The 20,489-nt window shown below is 51.8% G+C and overlaps 2 protein-coding genes across 2 annotated transcripts in view; one reads left to right on the forward strand and one right to left on the reverse strand.

Moving 5' to 3' along the window:
* DUOX1 (dual oxidase 1) overlaps nt 1–10,410 on the reverse strand; it is a gene marked incomplete at its 5' end in the record, with an annotated part of 57,512 nt that extends 47,102 nt beyond the window's left edge. The window contains 12 exon segments of the mRNA XM_079699122.1: nt 746–836; nt 2,488–2,584; nt 2,762–2,822; nt 3,204–3,370; nt 3,469–3,670; nt 3,858–4,045; nt 4,824–4,988; nt 5,183–5,222; nt 5,228–5,262; nt 7,562–7,638; nt 9,548–9,877; nt 10,151–10,410. Of these exon segments, the coding sequence (XP_079555248.1) occupies nt 746–836; nt 2,488–2,584; nt 2,762–2,822; nt 3,204–3,370; nt 3,469–3,670; nt 3,858–4,045; nt 4,824–4,988; nt 5,183–5,222; nt 5,228–5,262; nt 7,562–7,638; nt 9,548–9,877; nt 10,151–10,410 (1,713 nt within the window).
* Nucleotides 10,411–11,363: 953 nt separating this feature from the next.
* LOC307049571 (dual oxidase maturation factor 1-like) lies at nt 11,364–19,860 on the forward strand (the record flags this gene model as incomplete). Its single annotated transcript, XM_079699123.1, is given in 11 exon segments — nt 11,364–11,461; nt 16,457–16,657; nt 16,976–16,993; nt 16,997–17,033; nt 17,694–17,828; nt 18,083–18,111; nt 18,113–18,297; nt 18,565–18,782; nt 19,511–19,577; nt 19,579–19,736; nt 19,781–19,860. Coding segments are annotated over 10 exon segments (1,074 nt in total). The 5' UTR covers nt 11,364–11,461; nt 16,457–16,510.
* Between the last annotated feature and the right edge of the window lie 629 nt (nt 19,861–20,489).

Consider the following 20,489-nt stretch of genomic DNA (forward strand, 5'->3'; position numbering starts at 1 on the left):
CTTGGTCCTTGCTCGGTTAGTAACCAGCTGTGTGACAGGACCTCTCTGAACTGTGTCCTGCCCTTAATAAAAAGGGCCTTAGGGATTAATAAAATAAAATAAGTAAAATAATAAAAAGGTATTAGCAGGACACTGAGGTCTCTTTCAGCTCAGCTCCATGACTCTGATTCTATGCTTGCCTCTTCCCTCTTTCCTCCCACCACCTTCCCCCTTAATGAGCACTCTACACAAAGTGTCTGATTTTGCTTTAAATTAATGGTCAATGCTCTTTACCCATACTGGCCTGGACAGATGATTCCTGGTAATCTCTCAGAATTCCTCTCTCCACCTTGCCCTCCCCATACGTTCACATTCACACACTGCCCTGGTGTGTCTAACTGGGAAGTTTCCTTGGGGGCTGGGATGGCTGGGGTACTCCATTGCCTACAGGGGACCCAGAGTTGTCAAGGGAGAAGGAAAACCTAGAAGGAAGTGATAGATGTAGAGCCACATCTGCACAGGCCCCTGCTGTGCCTCACACAGCCCTGAGGTGGGCATGGAGGACTGACGTTTGACGTTGTATAGCTACCTGGTCATCTCAGACAGTTGGTAGGGGAGATGGCAGGGGTGCCCCAGGCTGCTTCCTCTACCCCAGCCCATCCCAGCTGGCTGCCTCAGTCCTACTGCCCCCTTTCACCACACACCCTCAGACACAAACACACAGCCACAACACACCCACACCCACATATGTGTCCCCAGCCCTGACCTCTCGGCTCCAGTAGCTATTGCAGACCCGAAGAGCTCTGGAGACCCTTGAGTTCCTATTGGTGACCCCCTGGAAGTGGCAGCTGGCATTTCTGAAATGCAAGGAGCAGGTTAGTGGTGACCGAGGCTATGAAGCCCCAATGTCAGGCATCAGCTCTGGTCTCCAAGACTAAAGCCAAGGGCCCAGGCTATTGCTTCCTTGAGGCGGTGTGTGGTCAGGGTAGGTCCTGAACAACCTGAATTTTTGGAAGGTCCCTCTCCCCACATCAAACCAAACGTCTAAAAGTGTATCCCTTATTTCACCATGTTTCATTCTCTCTCTCTCTCTTCTTCTCTCTCTCAATAGATAAAGAGATAGATAAACTGTCAACTGAAAGGAAAAATGCACAACATAAGAGTTGTGAGTTTCAATTTTATTCAGGAAACTTACTGAGGACTATAAGCCAGGAAACAGCCTCTTAGTAGCTCTGAGGGGACTGCTCCAAAGAGGTAGGGGGAGAACCCAGTATATATAGGATTTGGGCTAGGGAATGGGTGCAGTCAAACATACATCTCCGTAAAAGGTTACTGCTAGTCACAAGGATCAGATACCTCAGTAAATGGTTTTTGTGTTTTTCTATGTATGGGAAGATGCAACAATCTGGGTCCATTAAAATTTTTTCCTGAGATATCTCTAACTGTCTAAGGGGTTTGTTTTCCCAAAGCACCGAGTGTCTTATCCTGTTTTTGTCCCGAATTCCTTTTCAGGGTGTACTGTTAGAAGGCGACTGCAGTGGCTAATGACCTGATCCTTGTAGAGCTGGATGGTGGGCAACATTCTTTATATATATTTTTATATATGTAAATTAAAACATTTTTAAAAGGATTATTAATCATTCTTCTGAAATTACTTGTCTATGGATAACTCAATTACTACGATTTCTTTCTTTTTTTTTTTTTTTTTTTTTTATTTATTTATTTTTTTGCGGTACGCGGGCCTCTCACTGTTGTGGCCTCTCCCGTTGCGGAGCACAGGCTCCGGACGCGCGGGCTCAGCGGCCATGGCTCACGGGCCCAGCCGCTCCGCGGCATGTGGGATCTTCCCGGACCGGGGCACGAACCCGTGTCCCCTGCATTGGCAGGCGGACTCTCAACCGCTGCACCACCAGGGAAGCCCAATTACTACGATTTCTTGGCCATCATCAGCCATATCCAGAAATTGGTCCAGAGTAAAAATAATCTAATCCATGAACTGTTTTAGCTTATAATGCAACTGTAAAAAAAAATAGACTGCATGCTTTATTTTATATACTTTTAATTTAATATGTATATTTTAAAGTTTCCTTTTCATTATTTTGGAGTCAATACTTCAGATCTCACACATTTTTATTATAATTCCCTCCAAAGGCTTATAAGCCCCACTTCCTGTCCTTATAGCTAAAAATATCCCCAGTGTAGTGTCAACACCTGAGGTTCAGACCTGCGGGCTTTGTGACTCACCCTCTGAACCTCAATTAGCCCGTCTTTAATTGGAGGATTAATATCTAAACCAGCTGCAGAAAAGTGGACATTAAGTTGCTCCAAAACCACAATGATGTATCTTTTTACACAACTGTTTTTCTTCTTTCCCTCCATATTCACTATTCCCTGGGGAATGGGCACACTTCTGATTGATAAGCCTGTCCTGAGGGCTCCTGAGGAAGATTTTTCTCAATATACACCTCCACCCCTCCAAACACACAAACATCTGAGCCCCTCCCTCACCTCATGTAGACGCCAGGGGGCACCATGGTGGAGAAGAACTGCTCAGAGGCCGCCAGGAACTCCGGAGAGATGCTGGGGTCCAGGAAAGGGCGGTACTCTGTCCACAGGGGTAAGAAGAGAAATAGGCTCTTTACCCTCACACACTCTCGTCACATGAACCCACCTGTCTTCTTTGTCCTGAAGGACAGAGATCCTGGATCCTGTCCTGACAGGATCCTGACCCCCTCCGCCTCCCCAAAACCCCTCAGCCCAGGTGTTCCCCAAACTCCCTCACCTGTGTAATTCGGCGGTGCTTGCTGCAGGAAGCTGGGCAGCCACTCATACATCGCGATGTTCTGAGGGTCAAGAGAGGGGGAAATGGGAGGCCAGCGCTGGAGCAGCCAGGCCAGGAGGGATCTGAGCTCAAGGAAGGCTTAGGTGGGAGACGAGGACCAGGCAGGGGCAGTCACGGGAGAGACACTCAAACAGGAGAGGGGCGGAGGTTCCCGTTGCCCACGAGGAACGAGGGCAGGGGGGAGGGGCAGCTAAATAACAATCACGAGAAAACCTCTGGTATAAGTAGCGCTTTGCCTCCTTATCACTCTCAGGGACTTTCCCTAGACGGTAGCTGTCTGGGGAGGGGTGTTTCTGGGTGGGCTTGTCCAAGGATGGAGGGCTCTGCGGGGCAGCGGAGTCTCCCGGGGACCAGGACGTGGGGGCAGGGCCGCGCGACCGACCTGGTAGGTGGCGATGACCCTCTTGCGCGCGTGCTGGAACAGCTCCTCGTCCCCCCAGAGCGGGTGCTGGCGGGCCAGCATCTGCGCCCACAGGTTGTGGTAGCGGAACCAGAGCAGGCCCAGCGCCTGCAGGAAGGGCTCGCGGTTCCCTCGCTCCGCCCCGAAGGCTGCTCGCGCGGTGGGGACGCAGGGGAGGAGTTGAGCGCGGGTGGGCCCGAGGGGGGCGCACCTCGCCGGTTCCCCGCCCGCGCCCCCGCCGCCTCACCGTACAGTCCCCGGGGCCCGCGCCGTCCCGTGGCGGGGTCGGGCGCCGTCCACATGCGCAGCGGGTCCTGCGCGTCCCGGGGGAAGGCGGGGTCGGGCCCCGACGCCAGCTGCCCCCCGGAGAAACTCCGCAGCTCGTCGCTCCAGGAGTGCGAGGAGCCATAGATGGCGCTGCCGTCCAGCCAACCCGTCGCCTCGTTGGTCTGCGGGGACAGCGGGAGGCTGAGCCGGGGTTCGGGTGGCCGAGGCGGCTCAGGGCGGGTGAGGGCAGGGCGGCCATTGCAGGTGTGCTGGGGGTGGGAGCCTCTCCTCAGCTGCCTCAGGCCCCGCCCCACCCCACCCCACCCCACCCCACCCCACCCCACCCCCGCAGCCGCCTGCCCCGCCCACCAGGTCCCGGGGGTTGCTGGGCCTCTGTCCGGTCTCGGGGTCCCAGCGACTCCTGTGGAAGGGCAGCACCACGTCCCCGCTCTGGTCGCGATCGACCACGGGGTCTCCGGGCGGGATGTGGATGCTGAGGAACTCGGCCGGGCAGCCAGGCTTTTCCACGCTCACCAGGTCCGAGAGCACGTGGTAGCCTGCCCGCAATGGGGGAGGGCGTGGGAGGGCCAGCTGAGGGCCACTGAGCCGTATATCTAGACCCCCCACCCCCTTCCCTTGAAGCTTCAAAAGACTCAGAAGCCATTATGGGCAAGTGTAAGCCTTGACCTCCCCACTCCTTCCCAAGCCTTCATCCAAACTGGGTTCGTTTTAAGTTTGGTCTTCTCCTTGGTAACTGGGAGGTGCCCAGTGAATGTGCCTAAGCAGTAGGGCTGGCAGCACCGGCTCCAACATGCAGCTGGGAGCAGCCTGCCCAAAGGGCCTGCCAGCCTCAGTGGGACACTGGACACTGGAAAGCAAGTGTGGGCACCATGGATGGCCAGCAGGAGCTGAGCATTCCTGCTGGGAGCCAACAACCCGCAGTCACTGCAGTCAGGCCCACCTGTCACCCCCATTTTGCTGGCCCACCCCCAGCCCTCTTATCAGAATCAGAACCCTGCCCTGAACCTGTCCTAGGAGCCACATGGGGCAGAGTGAGAACAGAGTCCCCCCAAGAGTACCTACCAGATTATTTCCATGCTCCTCTAACCCCACTCCCATCAACAACTCAAGGTGGTGCAGATTTATGCCTCCCCCAAGCAGACGTTCTCCCCCTGCTCCGACCCCTACCCCACCCCATTGCCTCCTCTTCCATCTCTCACCCCGTCTCTCAGACCCTCCATCACTCTCTCCCTCATTCCCTGACTCCCTGCCTCAGACACAGAGGTGTCCAGCTGACCCCACTGGCCTCCCTTCCCCAGAGGTTGAGGCTCTCATGGAAGAAGACTCCCAGCACTGTGCGGTTTCGCAGGAAGACCTGCCCTGCGGGGCCCCTCATGGCTGTGTTGCTAAGTGCCTGGGGGTTGGGCAGGTGAGGCTCTCGGAAGGGCTGGTACACACCATCTGCATAGCTGGCTGGGATGAGGCGCTGCAGCCGAGAGCCTAGAGTAGGAGGGGTAGGGACAAGGATGAATCCTCAGGGGGCTCCCTGACCTCTCTGCCAGGCTCCTTTCCACACCACAGATCCTAAAACCTTAGGAATGGGTGAGCTTTTGCTAGTACCTGCCAGCCCTTGCCCCTTAGCGGTGGCGACCTCCCTGACCCTGGGGCTCCATCTCCACTTGGCTCTCACCTACCTTTGCTGCCCCATCTGTGCTCCATGAGGTTGTTGTACCATCAAATCGCTGCACCTCCCATGAAATGGGGTTCTGAGCTCCTGTGTGAGAACAGAGGGAAGGGGCAGCTGAGCAAGTCAGTGCGTGAGAGGACAGGCCAGCAGCAGAAAGTGGATACCCAGCACAGTGCAGGAGGTAGGGTATGGAGGGAGTTTACCCAGGGCAAAGTATGTCCAAACTCAAGCCCAGTCTTTAAGCTGCTCACTGGACAAATATGGCAGGGAGCACTAAAGTGGTATGGCCAGTGTGTGCTGATAAATGGCCTCAGAGAGGAAGAGGAGGGTGAAAGAGAACAGTGGCGGTGGCGCAAGGGATGTAGGAGCCTTCTACTGCCCTCACACCCCAACTCCCTGGGGGACAGGACAGAAACTGTTCTCAGCCCTAATACATCATACAGTGCAAGAGCCAGCCACTCTTCCACCCAGTGAAGGACATGTCATTCTGTGACTCACCCCTGGGCAGGGGAAATATGGAGAGGGGCTTGGCTCTCTCTCGTTGAGCCGCTCTCAGAGCAAGGGTATGGGCCATGGGGCTGTGGCTTTGGGGCCTATTGCTACCCCGATCTTTTCCCCAGTTTCTTGGGCGACATCAGGGACTGACTGGTCATACGGATAACCTTGCTGCCTCCTCTTCTGGGGCATCATGTTCCCCATATGATTCCTCTATTGACCCTATTTTATTCTCCAAAAACTAGGGTCTAGGAGGAAGCACTCAGCTGTTGAGGGAAGAACTCAGGCAGTGGGGGCAGAAGGAAGGGTCTAGAATCAGAAGTGGAGCAAGGATCCTTCTGGTCAGTAGATCAGATGACCAGCCAGAGTCCTTTCCCCAAACTAGGAGGCTACAGGGCTTAGGCTCCCTCTCTGCTCACCTGAGAGAACAGAGAAAAGAAAAGGACTCTCATCAGCCAGAGAGAGACCCATTCCTCTGGTTGTCTCTCCACTCAGACCAAGGACAGGATCTAAGAGCTACTTTCCTGCCCCATGCCCTGGGAGCACGCACATCAGCACACATCATACATACGCTCGCCAGGGGGTCTGAGAGGGAAGATGACTCAAGCCCTGATGTTTGAGCAAAGAACTCAACTAAGGATCCAGGACATGGGGCAGGAACTAGGGCAGCCACATGCATGTGATCTCTAAAATAAGATGAGCCGGTGGCAGAACAAGGAGGCCGCCTCTTGGGCAGGGTATGGGGGAGAATACCTCTGGGAACAAGAGGCAAGAGCTGGGGAAAAAAAGGAAAATCCAAGGCCAAGGCAAGGAGAGGACTGGGAGGAAAGGGAACGTGAGCAGCTTTGGCAAGGGAGAAACTGTACAGGCCGCCTCACCATGCTATCGCCTCCAGCCAAGACCGATCACGCCACAGATTCTCTCTGCTTTCTCCTCGTGCATCCCCCACCCCTGATGATCAGAGACTTGCTCTTTTTTTTTTTTTTTTTTTTTTCTGTACGTGGGCCTCTCACTGTTGTGGCCTCTCCCACTGCGGAGCACAGGCTCCAGACACGCAGGCTCAGCGGCCATGGCTCACGGGCCCAGTTGCTCCACGGCATGTGGGATCTTCCCCGACCGGGGCACGAACCCATGTCCCCTGCATCAGCAGGAGGACTCTCAACCACTGCGCCACCAGGGAAGCCCGAGACTTGCTCTTTTAAACCTAATTTGTGGCACCTTAAGCTCACTTTTCTCCTCAGAGACCCAGACTACAGAGAATGGCCTCAGATTCTAATAAGAGGCTGTCCAAAGCTGAAGTAACGAACGCTTATGGATATTTTTTTTTAATTTTTATTTTTTTGCCATGCCATCAGCTCCCCGACCAGGGATTGAATTCAGGCCACGGCAGTGAAAGCCCAGAATTCTAACCACTAGGCCACCAGGAAACTCCCGGATCTTATTGATTTTTGTGTTTGTTTTTATCATATGGTGTTAAAACACTGGTGACTTCCCTTTAGCTTTGGGTCCAGTCCGATACTAAGATCCTTTATTGTTTTGTGTGTCTAATCAGTCTTTTCCTCTATGGGGTGTCAGGGGTCCTTACTGCATGAAGAAAGAGAGAAGACAGAAGAGAGAGAAAAGGCCCCCAGATTGTAAGGAATAAAATAGGAAGTGCCGACACAGCAGATGAAGGCTCCCTAATTCTGTGTATTTGGGGAAATTTTTCATTCCATTATCCATTCATCTAGTCAAGAAGCTTGAAATGAGCATCTACCATGTGCAGCGTGCTGGGTTAGCTAGGGACTAGGGATACAGAAGTGAATATGACACAGCTTCTGTCCTTGGAGGACCCCAGAGGATGCTGGGTTCCTCTGCTCCTAGCTGTGTTTCTCCTCCAATCTGTACTCACCCATGGGCACCCACGGCCCAACCAGGAGTGTTCGTGCCAGAGCCAAGCGGAAGCCCACGATGAAAATGTTAATAGGGCTCGGTTGTTAGAACAGCCTAAAATGGGGACCCTAGAAAAAAGACAAAGGACAGAGAGAATGAGCTCCAGCAGTTCAGGAGAGTCAGGGCCTCTTGAGGCCCCTATGAATCAAGGCCCGGGGCTGGGCCAAGACCAGAGTGTGTAGCAAATGGCAGGAGACTGACTCTCTCCCCAGAATCTTTCATTCATTCAACAAACACTTGATAAGCACCCACTACATAGCGGGCACTGACCTAGGCACTGGAGATTAAGTGATCAACAAAGCAGACAGAAATCTCTGCCTTCCTGGATTTTACTTTCTCCGATTAATTGGAAACCTTGCTTTGACTCAGCTTCCTGCCGTGTGTGTGTGTGTGTGTGTGTGTGTGTGTGTGTGTGTGTGTTTTCCTTGGACAGAGTCTTGCTTGGGGGCCAGAACACTGGGTTGAGGCCAGGACACTGTGCGGCTGCCAGTCCACTAGTGTGATCTTAGGCAGGTCACTTATCTGCTCTGGACCTTGGTTTCCTCTTCTGGCTATGGGAGTACACATGCCTGAACTGTCTACCTCCTAGCCTGGTTGCCATAATCAAATGTGAGAATGAGGTTGAATTCCAAGCAAGAAAAGTGACAGATGTTATGTAAATGTGATATAGAGAGGGTAGGCTGGAGCTTGGCTTCTCTGGGCAGACTCAGAAAGGATGCAGCCCCCGGTGCTTATGTGTTTGGGGATGGCTTCCTGCTCTCTCTCCCAGGCCAGCAAATCACCTAGGGATGACAGGGAAACAGAGGCAGCAGGGGACTCAGGATGGGACTCCTGAGTGGCGCAAGGAGTGCCTAAGGCCAGTGAAGACCTCCTAAAGGCAATATGGAGAAGGGGGTGGGGTGGGGCTGGGGAACTGTCTAGTAGAGGAAGGTAGGAGCTCAGGGAAAGCCTCATCTCTAGCCAGAGCCTCAGGGCTCCTGGACAGGTTGTCTAGTCACAGAGGAGGGAACCCAGAGGATGATCTCCTCCCCGACTTGACATCGCCCATTAAACAAATGAAAAAAATGTAGGCCCAGTATAATTCAAAAGCTCAGCATTCCACTCACTCCACCCCAGTGAAAGGCTTTGGATGGTTAAAGGCAAAAGGCTGGACATGCTGAAGTGGCCACAGTGGTCCTTCCCTGATCCAGGATGTCTTGCCCCTTCCCCCCACCACTACATCTTCAGGAGTCTGGGCCCCAGCCAGGTGTACCACTCAACCAGTAAAAGCATGCAGTGAGCTTTCAGGCCAGGCTGTGGCGAGAAACTGAAGGGGAAGGTGGACATGCTTCGTAACCACTCCTTTTGGGTGGGTAGCCACAACCATTTACGCAGCATCGCTGGTTCCGTAACCTCCCAACAACCTTGAAAGGAAAGCACAGCCTCACGACAGGGCAGTGAAGCCCCCGGGCTGTGGTAGAACCAGGAGGGAACACAGGTTGCCTGGTTCTTTCCCCACATGGCTGCTTTCCAGGCCCAAAGTCTAGTGTGGTGACCCTGGGCTAGGGAAAAGATGAGTCAGCTCCATAAGTAGTCCAACGTGGTCCCAAGGGAGGGCTGAAGGGGAAAGCCTGGACTCTAAATGCCCAAAGTTCCCTTTCTGGCATGATGTGCTGGTACCAAGAGGAGCTCCAGAGAGAGCCCCTAGGCCCAGGCAAACTAGGCCACCCAACATTCCCAGTTCCCAAAGAATCCAGTCTCTCCAAACCGTCGTTGGTGGGGGAGGGGGGGAGGATAGGACCTCACAGGCTCATTTTAGCCTCAGGTTAAGAACGGAGGCTCAGGGGGGCCAAAGCTAGAATTCCCCTTCCCTCAAAAACGTGGCGGCGCTGGAGCACACGCCACCGCAGTCACCTTCCCCGGAGCGCCCGGGCCCGCGGGCGGGGGATGCCCTCCTGGGTCTGACCTGCGGTCGCGGCGTCTCTCGAGCGCGGACGGCGGACTGTCTCCCGCCGGGCTCACAGCTGGGCCCGCGACTTGCGCTCGGGTCCGGCTCCCTCTCCAGCTCTGCGCCCGGGCTGGCGGGGCTGGCGGGTGAAGAAGGGACCGCACGTCCCAGTACTCAGGCGGGGCGAGGCGGGGCGAGGCGGGGCGGGGCGGGGTGGGGTGGAGCGGAAAAAAGCGGGCGCGCCGGGAACCGCCGAGGGGCTCCGAGGGGACCCGGGCGCGCAAGGTGAGACCGCACGGGTTCGCAGGGCTCAGATGGGGTAGATGTCCGGTCCGTGGCGAGGCTCGGCTAATGCGGCCGAGTGAACGGCGAAAAGGGCAAGTCCGCCTCTACCGGTCTGCTGGGGAGAGGGCAGAAGAGGGGGAGAGGGTGCGAGGGGACGGAGGAGGCGCCCCCCAAATCCTCTCCACGCGGGCGGATCTGGGCTCTAAGACCAAGAGGATCGGTCAACGCCTGCAGACCAGGCCACGCGTTCGAGCAAGGCATCCGTCCTAAGACCCTTTAAGAGTCCGTGGTAACACCCACCTCCCGGAGGTCCTCGTGAGACCTCGGGGGTCTCACCGCCCTCGAGGGCCTCCCGCGCCCTGCCGGACCCCGGATTGCATCGCCAGGTTTGTGCTAGAACTGCCCGGGGTTGTGGGCAAGGGGCGAGGAGAAGCAGGGGTCCGAGGGATGGCTGCGTAGGACACGGTTCTCGTGCACCCGTCCTTTTTCTGTCTCAGGCTGGGTGGGGGAGGGCGCAGCGCCTCAGAGCCTCGGGTGTGGTCTGAGTAGGTTGAGGCTACTTGGAGTGGGGGGCTGGGGGGAGGGCGGGAAAGCATTCCGGACCCGGTTTGTCTGGTCATAGTCTAGTACTTAAGTGAATTAGAAGAGTGGGGGTTGGAAGAGAGCCCCGCCAGGAGAAAGGGCGTGCGCTTTGGGCGACAGAACGTCCAGAACTGGTTCCTTCTCTATCCCATCCCTGGGAGCGCTGCGTGTGAGGTTCCACCACGAGGAGGAGAGCTGCGCGTGCTGCGAGGCACGCAGTGTTTAGAAGAGGCGAAGGTAGGAAACAGCGGTCCGGGTTTGAGTGGCGGGGATGCGTCTGCTGGGGTCTGTGCGGTCCGGGTGGGTTTTGGAGGGTACCTTGAAGTGTTGTCCCCGCCCCGGCCCCTAGAGGCGCACTTCCTGCATCCGCCCAGACCAAGTTCAGATCTAGTGGGAGTTCAAAAACAAAGTATGGTGAGAAACTAAGAACAGGCAAACAAACAAAACAACAACAACAACAACAAACTTAATAAGGTCCCAAAGTTTATCTCTGCTTAACTGGAGTATAGATAGTTTGACTGGCGTGATTCAGCACCCCAAGTCTCCTCACACACCTCAGCCCTTATTAGGGATTCCTGCCCCAGTGCGCTTTTCAGATCTTGTTCTCTTTCTCCACTTAACTCCTACTTTGGTGCAAAAGCACACATACACACGCCCACACACCTTCTTGAAGAAAAGAGACTGGGACAGGAGTTCTGGACAGGGTCCTCTTAGCCATCCAGAGCCGTAAACTTTGAATGGGGTCCACCCTAACCAGAGAAATAAACCATCACATTCTAGTAGGTCTGTATCACCAATAAGAGCTCTTGGCAACTCCAGGCATGTCACTCACTCCCCCTTTGTAGAGAATTAGTAGTCTTTATGGGTTCTAGAAGAAGGGGAAGGCAGTCAGGGGAAGACTTCAGAAGAAATCCCTGTGAAGTTACCAGAGGCCACAGAGCATTAAGAAAGTACATAAGAACTTCGAATGCTGAAGTCTGGAGCTTGTACTAGGCTATATTTCCTTAAAAGATTGTAGCTTTATTTCTTGGCCATCCCTCATACACACACAGGAACCCCACTTCTGTGGTAGGTAAGGAATGGGTAACTGTATCTGAAATGCAACTGAGTATGAGAAATGCTTTAGTATTTCAAGGGAGTTCAGAAAGGGAAAAGGTGTCCCTTACCTTTCCAGGCCAGGTGAGAAAGGAGAACCCCCAAAGTGTAGGGATTGGCTCACCCTGTGAGAAAGCACCTCAGTTTTGTCACAGGAGCCTCTGATGCAGCATTTTTGTGTCTAGATGTCTGTTACTGGGAACTCCTTCCTTCTTGTGTCTGTATTTCTGCTTATAAGAACCTGCAGGTGTATGTCTGACTGTATCCTGTGCTTATTTATATTAGTATATATTTATATCAATATAACAATCATGGTAGTCAGCTAGGGGAGAAGTGGTGGAGTGAAGATTGACATGAGATTTCTCTCAGATTAGAAAAATTCTAGTGTCAGACCCTCCTTGGCAAGCCAGGGAGGAAGATGTTCCCAAGGGAAACTACAAGCTTTGTGGGAAAAGCAAGATTATTGGGTGTGGGAACTTTTCATTTCAGTCCCACCTCTTCATGCAGGAGGCCTCTTAGCTTAATAATTAAAACCAAATTAGGATCAGGGTCAATAAAAATTAACTTTAAATTGGGCAATGTAGATTAAAGAAGACCTAATTCATTAAACTGAACAAGAAGGAATTAAGGTAAGTTTTAATCACCAACTGTCTTTTTGCTTTAGTCAATTTTAATGTTTTGGAGAATTGGAGATAAGTTAACATGTTCTTCTGTACTTAAGATACAGAAACCCTTTCGTTAGTGTTTCTTTGAATCATCATGTTAATAGAGATGAGCCATTCTTATAAAATATTTTATAACCTCTCTTTGAAATAAATGCAGGAATAATGCTAATACATTGCACCTTTATTATTTGCCTATGTTGCAAATATTTGTTTTTGAAATTCCAGCATATAACATTTACTCTTACTTGAATACTATGTATTCAGACTTGCTTTATCTTCCTATGTTAACCAAGATATTCTACATTTTATAGCCTTTCCTAAATCATATAGCCTTCCATCAAAATTGTAATGGCTTCAGTCTAGGTGTCATAAATAAAAAATTCTTAGACCAATAAATATCTGCTTTAAAATAAGTATCACTGGGATTTCCTTGGTGGTCCAGTGGTTAAGACTCCACGCTCCCAATGCAGGGGGCCCGGGTTTGATGCCTGGTCAAGGAACTAGATCCCACACGCATGCCGCAACTAAGAGCCTGCATGCTGCAACTAAAAGGATCCCACATGCCGCAACTGAGACCTGGCGCAGCCAAATAAATAATAAAATAAAATAAATATTAAAAAGTATCACTATCACATATTTTACAAAATAATTTAATCCTCAGATTCTTACTTATCTTCAGCTGGAGTTGAAATTTATGTTTCAAATTCAATTAAACATGAACATTCATGCTTTGGAGACTGCAACTGTTGGAAGAGGCTTTCTGAAAATTTTGTGAAAGCACTAAAAATTGACAGCGTTGGCCAAATCCCTTCCTGTCCAGTCCTTAGCCCTATATTGGTGATAGTTAATGTTGAATGATTATGATAGAGGGCCGTGAGGGAGCATAGCTCCCTCTTGTGTGCAAAACAGAAGATGCCTCTCGCAGGGATAGGGACTCGTTCATTCATATATTCATCCATTCCATCCACAGACTGATTGGTAAGTATATGCTGCATGCAGGGGATGCAAAGATGGAAAGACGAAGTCGTCGCCCTTTAGGAGATTAGAAGCTACTGGGTTCTAAACGTTCAAACAGTTAGAGTGCAGTGTAATTATTGTGATTGTGAAGGTATGTTCAAAATGCAGTCAGAACATTAGAGGTGGGGACATCTACCCTGGCCTGATGACGTCAGAGGAAACTTCACAGAGGTGGTAACACAAGCTGAGACTTGATGGGTGAAGAGTTTGCCATGGGAGTAAGAGCATTCCAGACAGAGGAAATAGCATATACAAAGGCACGAAGGCTTGAAAGAGCGTGTCAGATTCAAGGAGAGGCCAGTAGTTTAGTATGGCTAGAGATTAGATTGCACAAAAGATGGAGATGGAAGTGCAGGTGGGACCAGATCACAAAGGACTTTGCATGTGATGGTGAGAAGATTAGACTTAACCCAGAGCGAAGAAGTGAAATGATTATATTTGCTTGTTAGAAGAATTGTTGTGGCACCGGGCCAGATAGGATGAGGCTGAATTAGGGCAGAGGCAGTAGGGAAGGAAATGCCTGGGTGGTTTCAAGAAATATTTAGGAGGTAAGATGGTTCAGCTCTCTGGCTTATTTGATTGATGAGGTGGTGATGCCACCAAAGAGACAAATAAAACAGAAGAAAAAGCAGAGTGGAGACAGTGAATTCAGTTTGGGACCTGTTAAATCCAAGGCATCCGTGGAACAGCCAAGTGAAATGTCCAGAGTATAGCTGGCCCTTCTGTGTTTGGAGCCCAAGTAGGGGGTCTATGTGGAGACATAGATTTGAGAAGCATCAGCCATGGGAATGGATGAACTTGCCGAGGGAATCATGAAGAGTGCTGGAAGAAGAGAGTCAAGACAGAATCCTAGGGAGCATAAATGTTTAAGAGGGGAGAAAGAACTAGCAAAGGAGCCACAGAAGTGTTGGCCAAAGGTAGGAGACCCAGGAGAACGTGGTGTCATGGAGGCCCAGGGAGGAAGCCTGAAGAAAGAGGAATTACTATAGAGAGATCAAGAATGATGAAAAGTGAACATTTCCCTTTAGATTTACCGCTTGGTAACCTAAAGGAGAGAAGCTGGGGATGGGAAGAAGCCAGGTTCACTGAGGAAATAAGGCAGTGGACATACATAGACTATTCTTCCCAAAAGCCTGGCTGTGAAAGGGAGAGAGTGGCATAAGATAGTAGCTGGAGGGGACCCAAAAGGTCAAGAGAAAGAGTTCCTTTTCTTTGTGTTCTTAAGATGGGAGAAATGTAAGCATATCCTTGAGAGAAAGAGCCAGCAGAGAAAGAGAAGCTGAAAAGTCACCAAGAGAAAGGGGGAGAACTGATGAGAAAGGTGGTGGTGAAGTCAGGCAGGAATGGAGTCAGAGCCCAAGAAGAAAGGAGATACACATTCCTCTGGAATGGGAGAGTTGAAGAGTTAAGGAAAAAAAGCAAAACTTCATGTTAAAACTGAGACAGCGTTTATTTCACTTGCCCAAAAGACAGAATTAAATGTTTAAACTGTCTCTTTGTCTCTGCGTGATACCATGCTACCCCCCCAGAGACAGCACCAGGAGGTGGCCAGCCTAGAAGGAGAGAGAGAGGTTGGGAGCTACGATGTGTCATAGAGAATCACAGAATTTAGAACTAGAATGGGTCCTGGAGATCATCATATCCAACTGCAGATGAGGAAGCCAAGAAACAGGGAGGTTGTCATTTGCCTGTCCAGTTATAAAATCAGTCAGTGAATGGGACTTTCCTGTCGGTCCAATGGTTAAGACCCCACGATTCCAATGCAGGGGTGCAGGTTCAATCCCTGGTCTGGGAACTAAGATCCCACATGCCATGCAGTGTGGCCAAAAAAATTTAAAAAGAAAAGAAAAAAAAATCAGTCAGTGAAGAACTAGAACTAGACCCAGAACTGATTCCTGCCCAGGGTTCCCACTAAGAAGGATTGGTGAAAGAGATAAATGGAGTAATGAAATGTCCCCTCCTTCCCAATCTGGTGGCTTCCATTTATGAATATTATTCTGTTCCAGGTACTATTCTTAACACTTTACAGACACAATCTTGTTTCATATTCACAATGACCCTATGAAGTATACCTTATCATCATCATCCCTATTTTTAAAATACACCCAAGTCTCTGTAACTTGAAGTGGCAAAGGCAGAATTCAAACACAGAGCTGCTAAACTTCTAAGCTTATTCTTTCACTGTATCACTTAAGACACTACCTGGTCAGACTGTAACTTATGGAGCCTCCTGGGTACCAAGGCCCCAGTACAGATTATACACAGGGAAATGAGCAGAGCTGGGTTCGTTGATTGTAAGATGCATTTTTTTTTCACATTTTGACATCTCTGAAACTGAGGTGCGTTTTACCAGCGATGGCTGTCATTGTTTAATTGGCAGTGTTTTTTCCTCTTTCTTTCTTTGTGGTACTTAAAATAATAGCATGTCTTGCAATCATTCTGTCTGGATTTAACAAAACATAGTAAATGTAGGTGCCATTTCCCCAATATCCTGTCTGCAAAGAGGCAAACTACAGCCAAGATAGCTCTGAGATCAGGGGACAGACAGAAAAGAGCTAAGCCAGGGTTTGACCTGAAATGAAGCCTAGGAATTTAAATCAAGGAGGAAGGCTGCTGTGGATGATGTGTGGGGCAGAAGGACATCTGGCCCCAGCACTGTGCCCTAGTGGAGGGCAGGCTCCTTCAGTGCTTATTGAGGTGAGCTCAGTTCAGCTCGATCGCTCTCGAGTTGCCAGAACAGGAGCCAGACAAGCCCGAGAAAGCTTGTCAGACCAGCCTGGGCAGTGCCAGGTCTGGGAATCAGCCCTCTGATGACGTAATTGGATTATGTACTTAGCAGAGCTATCTTGTCTTTGTTCTTTGGGGACTGAGGAGGAAAGCCAACCTTTTTGTAATCTGTACCATCTTTCAGGCTTATGCCTTCTCTTGACAGAAAATATAGCTCTTTCTATGTTCTGTGATCCGTCTGCTTGTGCTGGAGGCCTGAGGGAGATAAAAGAGAATTACGTTTCTTAAGACAGTCCCAGAGGAAGCAGAGAAGCCTCGAGGGTAGTGGTGGCACTGGTTTAGGGGACCTGGGGGTTAGCAAGGGAGCATGGAGCGACAGAGACTGATTGCCAAGACCCTTATTCTCTCACAGCTAAAACATGGGGAGATGGATCGCTGAGGGGTAGCGGAAATGGCAGTAACAGTGGCGTCTGGTGAGCACCAGAGAAGTGTCTGGTTTATCCTCTGCTGGGTCTCCAGCACCAAGAACAGTGTGTGGCACATAGAGGGCGCTCAGTAAACACCTACTGTTGTTGTAGAGCATCCACCTCCCCTGAACAACCCCACCAAAATGGCTGCTTTGGGACACACATTCCCCTTCTACGCTGGCCCCAAGCCGAACTTCCCAATGGTCACCACCTTGGCCGTCATCATCGCTGTCTTTCTGACTTCACTGGTCACCTTCATCATCATCCTGCCAGGCATTCAGGGCAAGATGGTGAGAAACAAAACCAGCCCTGGAGACCCCAGCCCCAGAGAGACCTCGGCCTCGAGGTGAGGGGGCCAGACTTTCTGATTGCAGTCAGATTCTGGAAAGAGATTCTAGTCCCGAGAAAGCGTCACTCACCCTCCCAGCAGAGAGCTCCCTGCTCATTGATTCAACAGTAATTACTGAGTATCTATTATGGGCCAGGCACTTTGATCTCAGGTGACCGAGTGACCTCAGTTTTAGAACACCCTTCCCAAGTCTGGAAAGAGAAAGGGTGGATTTGGAAGGAGGGTGCTCCATCCTAAACCCACCCACCCTGTGATGCAGAGGCTGTTCTGGAACCTGTGAGTAGTGACCAGCTTATTCATTGGGGCTGTGGTCCTGGGTGAGTGTGGAGTGCAGCTGACTTGGGCAGCTGCCTGCATCCCATCTCTTCTATGCTGGCTCCCTCACAGAGGCTCTGCTTCAGGGTGGGATTCTAGACCTCCCTGCCCACACGCCTCCCTCACCCTGGCCTTATCCCCTCACATCTACCATTGCCCTGACAGGTGCAAGCCTCCTGGATGCATCTCTCCAACCTTCCTAACACTTTTATTCAGAGGAAAGCAGGTCAAAATGAATGCCTTTGGGGACAGGGTCTACAGAGCCTGGAGGGAGAGAATGGTGGAGGGCTGCTTGCTTTGCTTTGGGGATTAGGCGATAGGAAACATAGAAAGTCTCTATGTTGAAGTTCTCTGTGTTTGCCCAGCATGGTTTATTATGTTAATGTTTCCTGCCCCAACTGCTTGAGTAGCTCTCCCTATATGGGGGGAGGAAGGGGGGACAAGGGGAAGAGGATTATGACCAGGGGAGATATTAGGTTCTGACCCATTTATTCATCCCATACCTATTGTTGGCAAACTTACCGTGAGCCAGGCCCTAGGCGGGTTAATGGATACACAACTATGAGCAAAACTGACATGGTCCCCTTGCAGCTCTCCCTCTGACTAACCCAGCAATGCACAGACCTCCCTGAGTGCCTGAACATCAAACTCCCCAACCCCAGCCATGAATTTCAGTTCTGAGTGGTCTGTGGGCCAGGTCAGCACCAACACATCATACAACGCCTTCAGTTCCGAATGGATCAGCACCGCTGTTGGGCTGCAGATTGGGCTGGGAGGAGTCAACATCACACTCACAGGTGAGGGAGGGCTCTTGCCTGGGAGGAAGGGAAAGCCTCTGCTCTGTGGCTTTGGGGTCTATGTTTCGTGTGGTCTAAAGAGCTCTAGGATCCGGGCCGGGGGAGGTAGGAAGGGAAGTTCTCAGGCCTCAGAAGCTGCCTTCTCTCACTTGAGACCAGAGCCTGGCCCTCTTCCAGTGTGATAAGCCTCTGCCCCGGTAAATACCCACTCTGGCCCTCGGGTCCCTGCTGAGCACAGCTGCTCCATTCCCCAGGGACCCCAGTGCAGCAGCTGAACGAGACTGGCGGTTTACAACAAGGAGTTCACCTGGCGCCTGGGGGAGAACTACGCCGAGGAGTATGCAAAGGCATTGGAGAAGGGGCTGCCAGACCCCGTGCTCTACCTGGCCGAGAAGTTCACCCCACACAGCCCATGTGGCCTGCATGGCCAGTACCACCTGGCGGGACACTACACCTCGGCCACACTGTGGTGAGGGTGGGACGGAGGCCCTGCTGGCCTAGACCCAGGAGTGGGGTTTCTACCCATCTCTCCCCAACTCATGTGGAGACCCCTAGTGGGACAGTCTGGCACAAGTCACCACGGTGCTTGGTTGGGAAGCCCACAGGCAGGAATCCCTACCTCACCTCTTTGGGGTGTCCTTGGGTCCCTGAGCCTCCACCTGGACCCCTCCAGATAGTTCACCCCAAACAAGGTAGAGGTGCCTGGGCCAGCCTTCCCCAGGTCGTGGCTCTCCAGGGTGGCATTCCTCTGCTGGCTGCTGGCGGATGTGATGCTGTCCATGCCTGTGCTGGTCTATGGTGGCCACGTGCTGCTGGCCACGGGTGTCTTCCAGCTGTTGGGACTGCTCTTCTTCTCCACGGCCATGTCACTCACCCCGCCCTGTCCCCTACGCTTGGGCACTGCCACACTGCACACTCACCGTGGGCCTGCCTTCTGGATCACATTGACCACAGGTGAGGCCCAATCCTGAAGGCAGGGATGGGAGGACTCAGGGCTGGGGCCCGTCAGGTCCGTGGGGTTGAGCGTCTGCCTCCAGGGACCGGGAGGCACTTCTGGGGACCTTTCCCCTCTTTAGAGCCCCCTCCGTCTTAGATCACTCATCGCTGGGTTTCCCCTTCTCAGACCCACAGCCCCTCCCTCCTCATATATCCCTACTCCCCTGTGTCTTATCTCTGTCTCTGTCATGTCCCTCATCCCTTAACTCTGTCTTCACCCAGCTCTTCCCCAGATCTTCCGATCTCATGTCCCCCCTTCCCCCAAACACTCTTCTCTGTGTCCCCCATTCCTAGAACACTTCTCTGTGCCTATTTCACATAGCCTTAAATTGCCCTGCAGTTTTATTGTCCTCTCCTGTCCCACTGTGTCCTGCCCTCCCCCCAGGGTTTCTCTGTTTTCAGAGTTCTCTGTTTTCAGAGTTCTCTCTCTCTCTCTCTCCCTCTCTCTCTCTCTCTCTCTCTCCTGGGATGTAATTGAAGGAGCACTGGGTTTAGAGTCCAAAAACTCAGAGCAACAGAGCCACATCAGCCATATGACCCTATGCCAGTCACTTCTCGGAGCCTAAGTTGCCCTGAAGCAGGGACGATAGGCTTCCCTTAAGAGGTGTCCTAATGCTCTTAGCAGAAGATGTCCTTGGGAAGGTGTTACTATCACTAAGGCGGGATACTTGTTGCCTCATCCCCAGGACTGCTCTGTGTGCTGCTGGGCCTGGCCATGGTGGTGGCCCACAGGCTGCAGGCTTTCTTCAGCCAGTGTGGGAGAGGACCCTGTCCTGGAGTGGGATCCTGAGGAAGGGGGACCCCTGAGCCCTCGCTACAGGTGCACAGCTGAGAGTCCCAAGCCCCAGGACATTCCTCTGTCAGAGGCTTCCTCTGAGGTGCCTTGTGAGGAGTCTGACTGTGCCCTGGAAAGTTCATCTCCCTGGTGGCCACCCAGACTTCCAATCTGGCTCCAGACTTCACTGGGAGCTCCCCCAAAAACCACCAGAACTGCCTGCAGGATGGGTTGTATCAGGTTCCCAGCCCCAATGTGTAGGTGGAGTAGGAAAAGAGGCTCTACCTATTGATGTTAAAACATGAAACAAAACAAAAAGCTCTAAGGCAGATGTTGGCCATAAACCCTGCTGCCATGCGTGATGAGACCAGGCAGGGGCTGCCCCTCCTTCTGCCCAGCTACCCTGCCCCCCCTTGGGGCTTTGCCTCTTCGAGGTGCCGTTTACTGAAACCCAGCTCCACCCACATGATGACATACGTGTACGGGGGGCTTACAGTGCGATTCTCCCGTGTTCCCTCTTATCCCTCTGCATCTCTTGTTTTCCTTTTTCCTGGCTCCCTTTTGTTCTCCCTTCACTTCCCCAGCTTGTGTGATCTCTTGGTACAATGAACATACTGCGAGGGAGGAGAGACCAAACTTCTTGTTCTAGATCTAATATTAACCGATTGTGCCCCATTCTCTCTGAGCTTCAGTTCTCAAATTTGCCGCATAAGACTGTAGGACTTGCCAAGGACCTAAAACAAACAAACAAACAATCCTGGGATTTACAGCTTTATGCCTTGCTGACATTTACCTCGGCCCTCAGACACCACCCCTTTAATGAATAAAGTGAAGCTAGTGAATAAACTCCAAAATGCCATTTCTTCTTAGCCCCCTCAGCTGGGCCAGCA

This window comes from Hyperoodon ampullatus (assembly GCF_949752795.1).
Source record: "Hyperoodon ampullatus genome assembly, chromosome: 3".
Lineage (NCBI taxonomy): Eukaryota > Metazoa > Chordata > Mammalia > Artiodactyla > Ziphiidae > Hyperoodon > Hyperoodon ampullatus.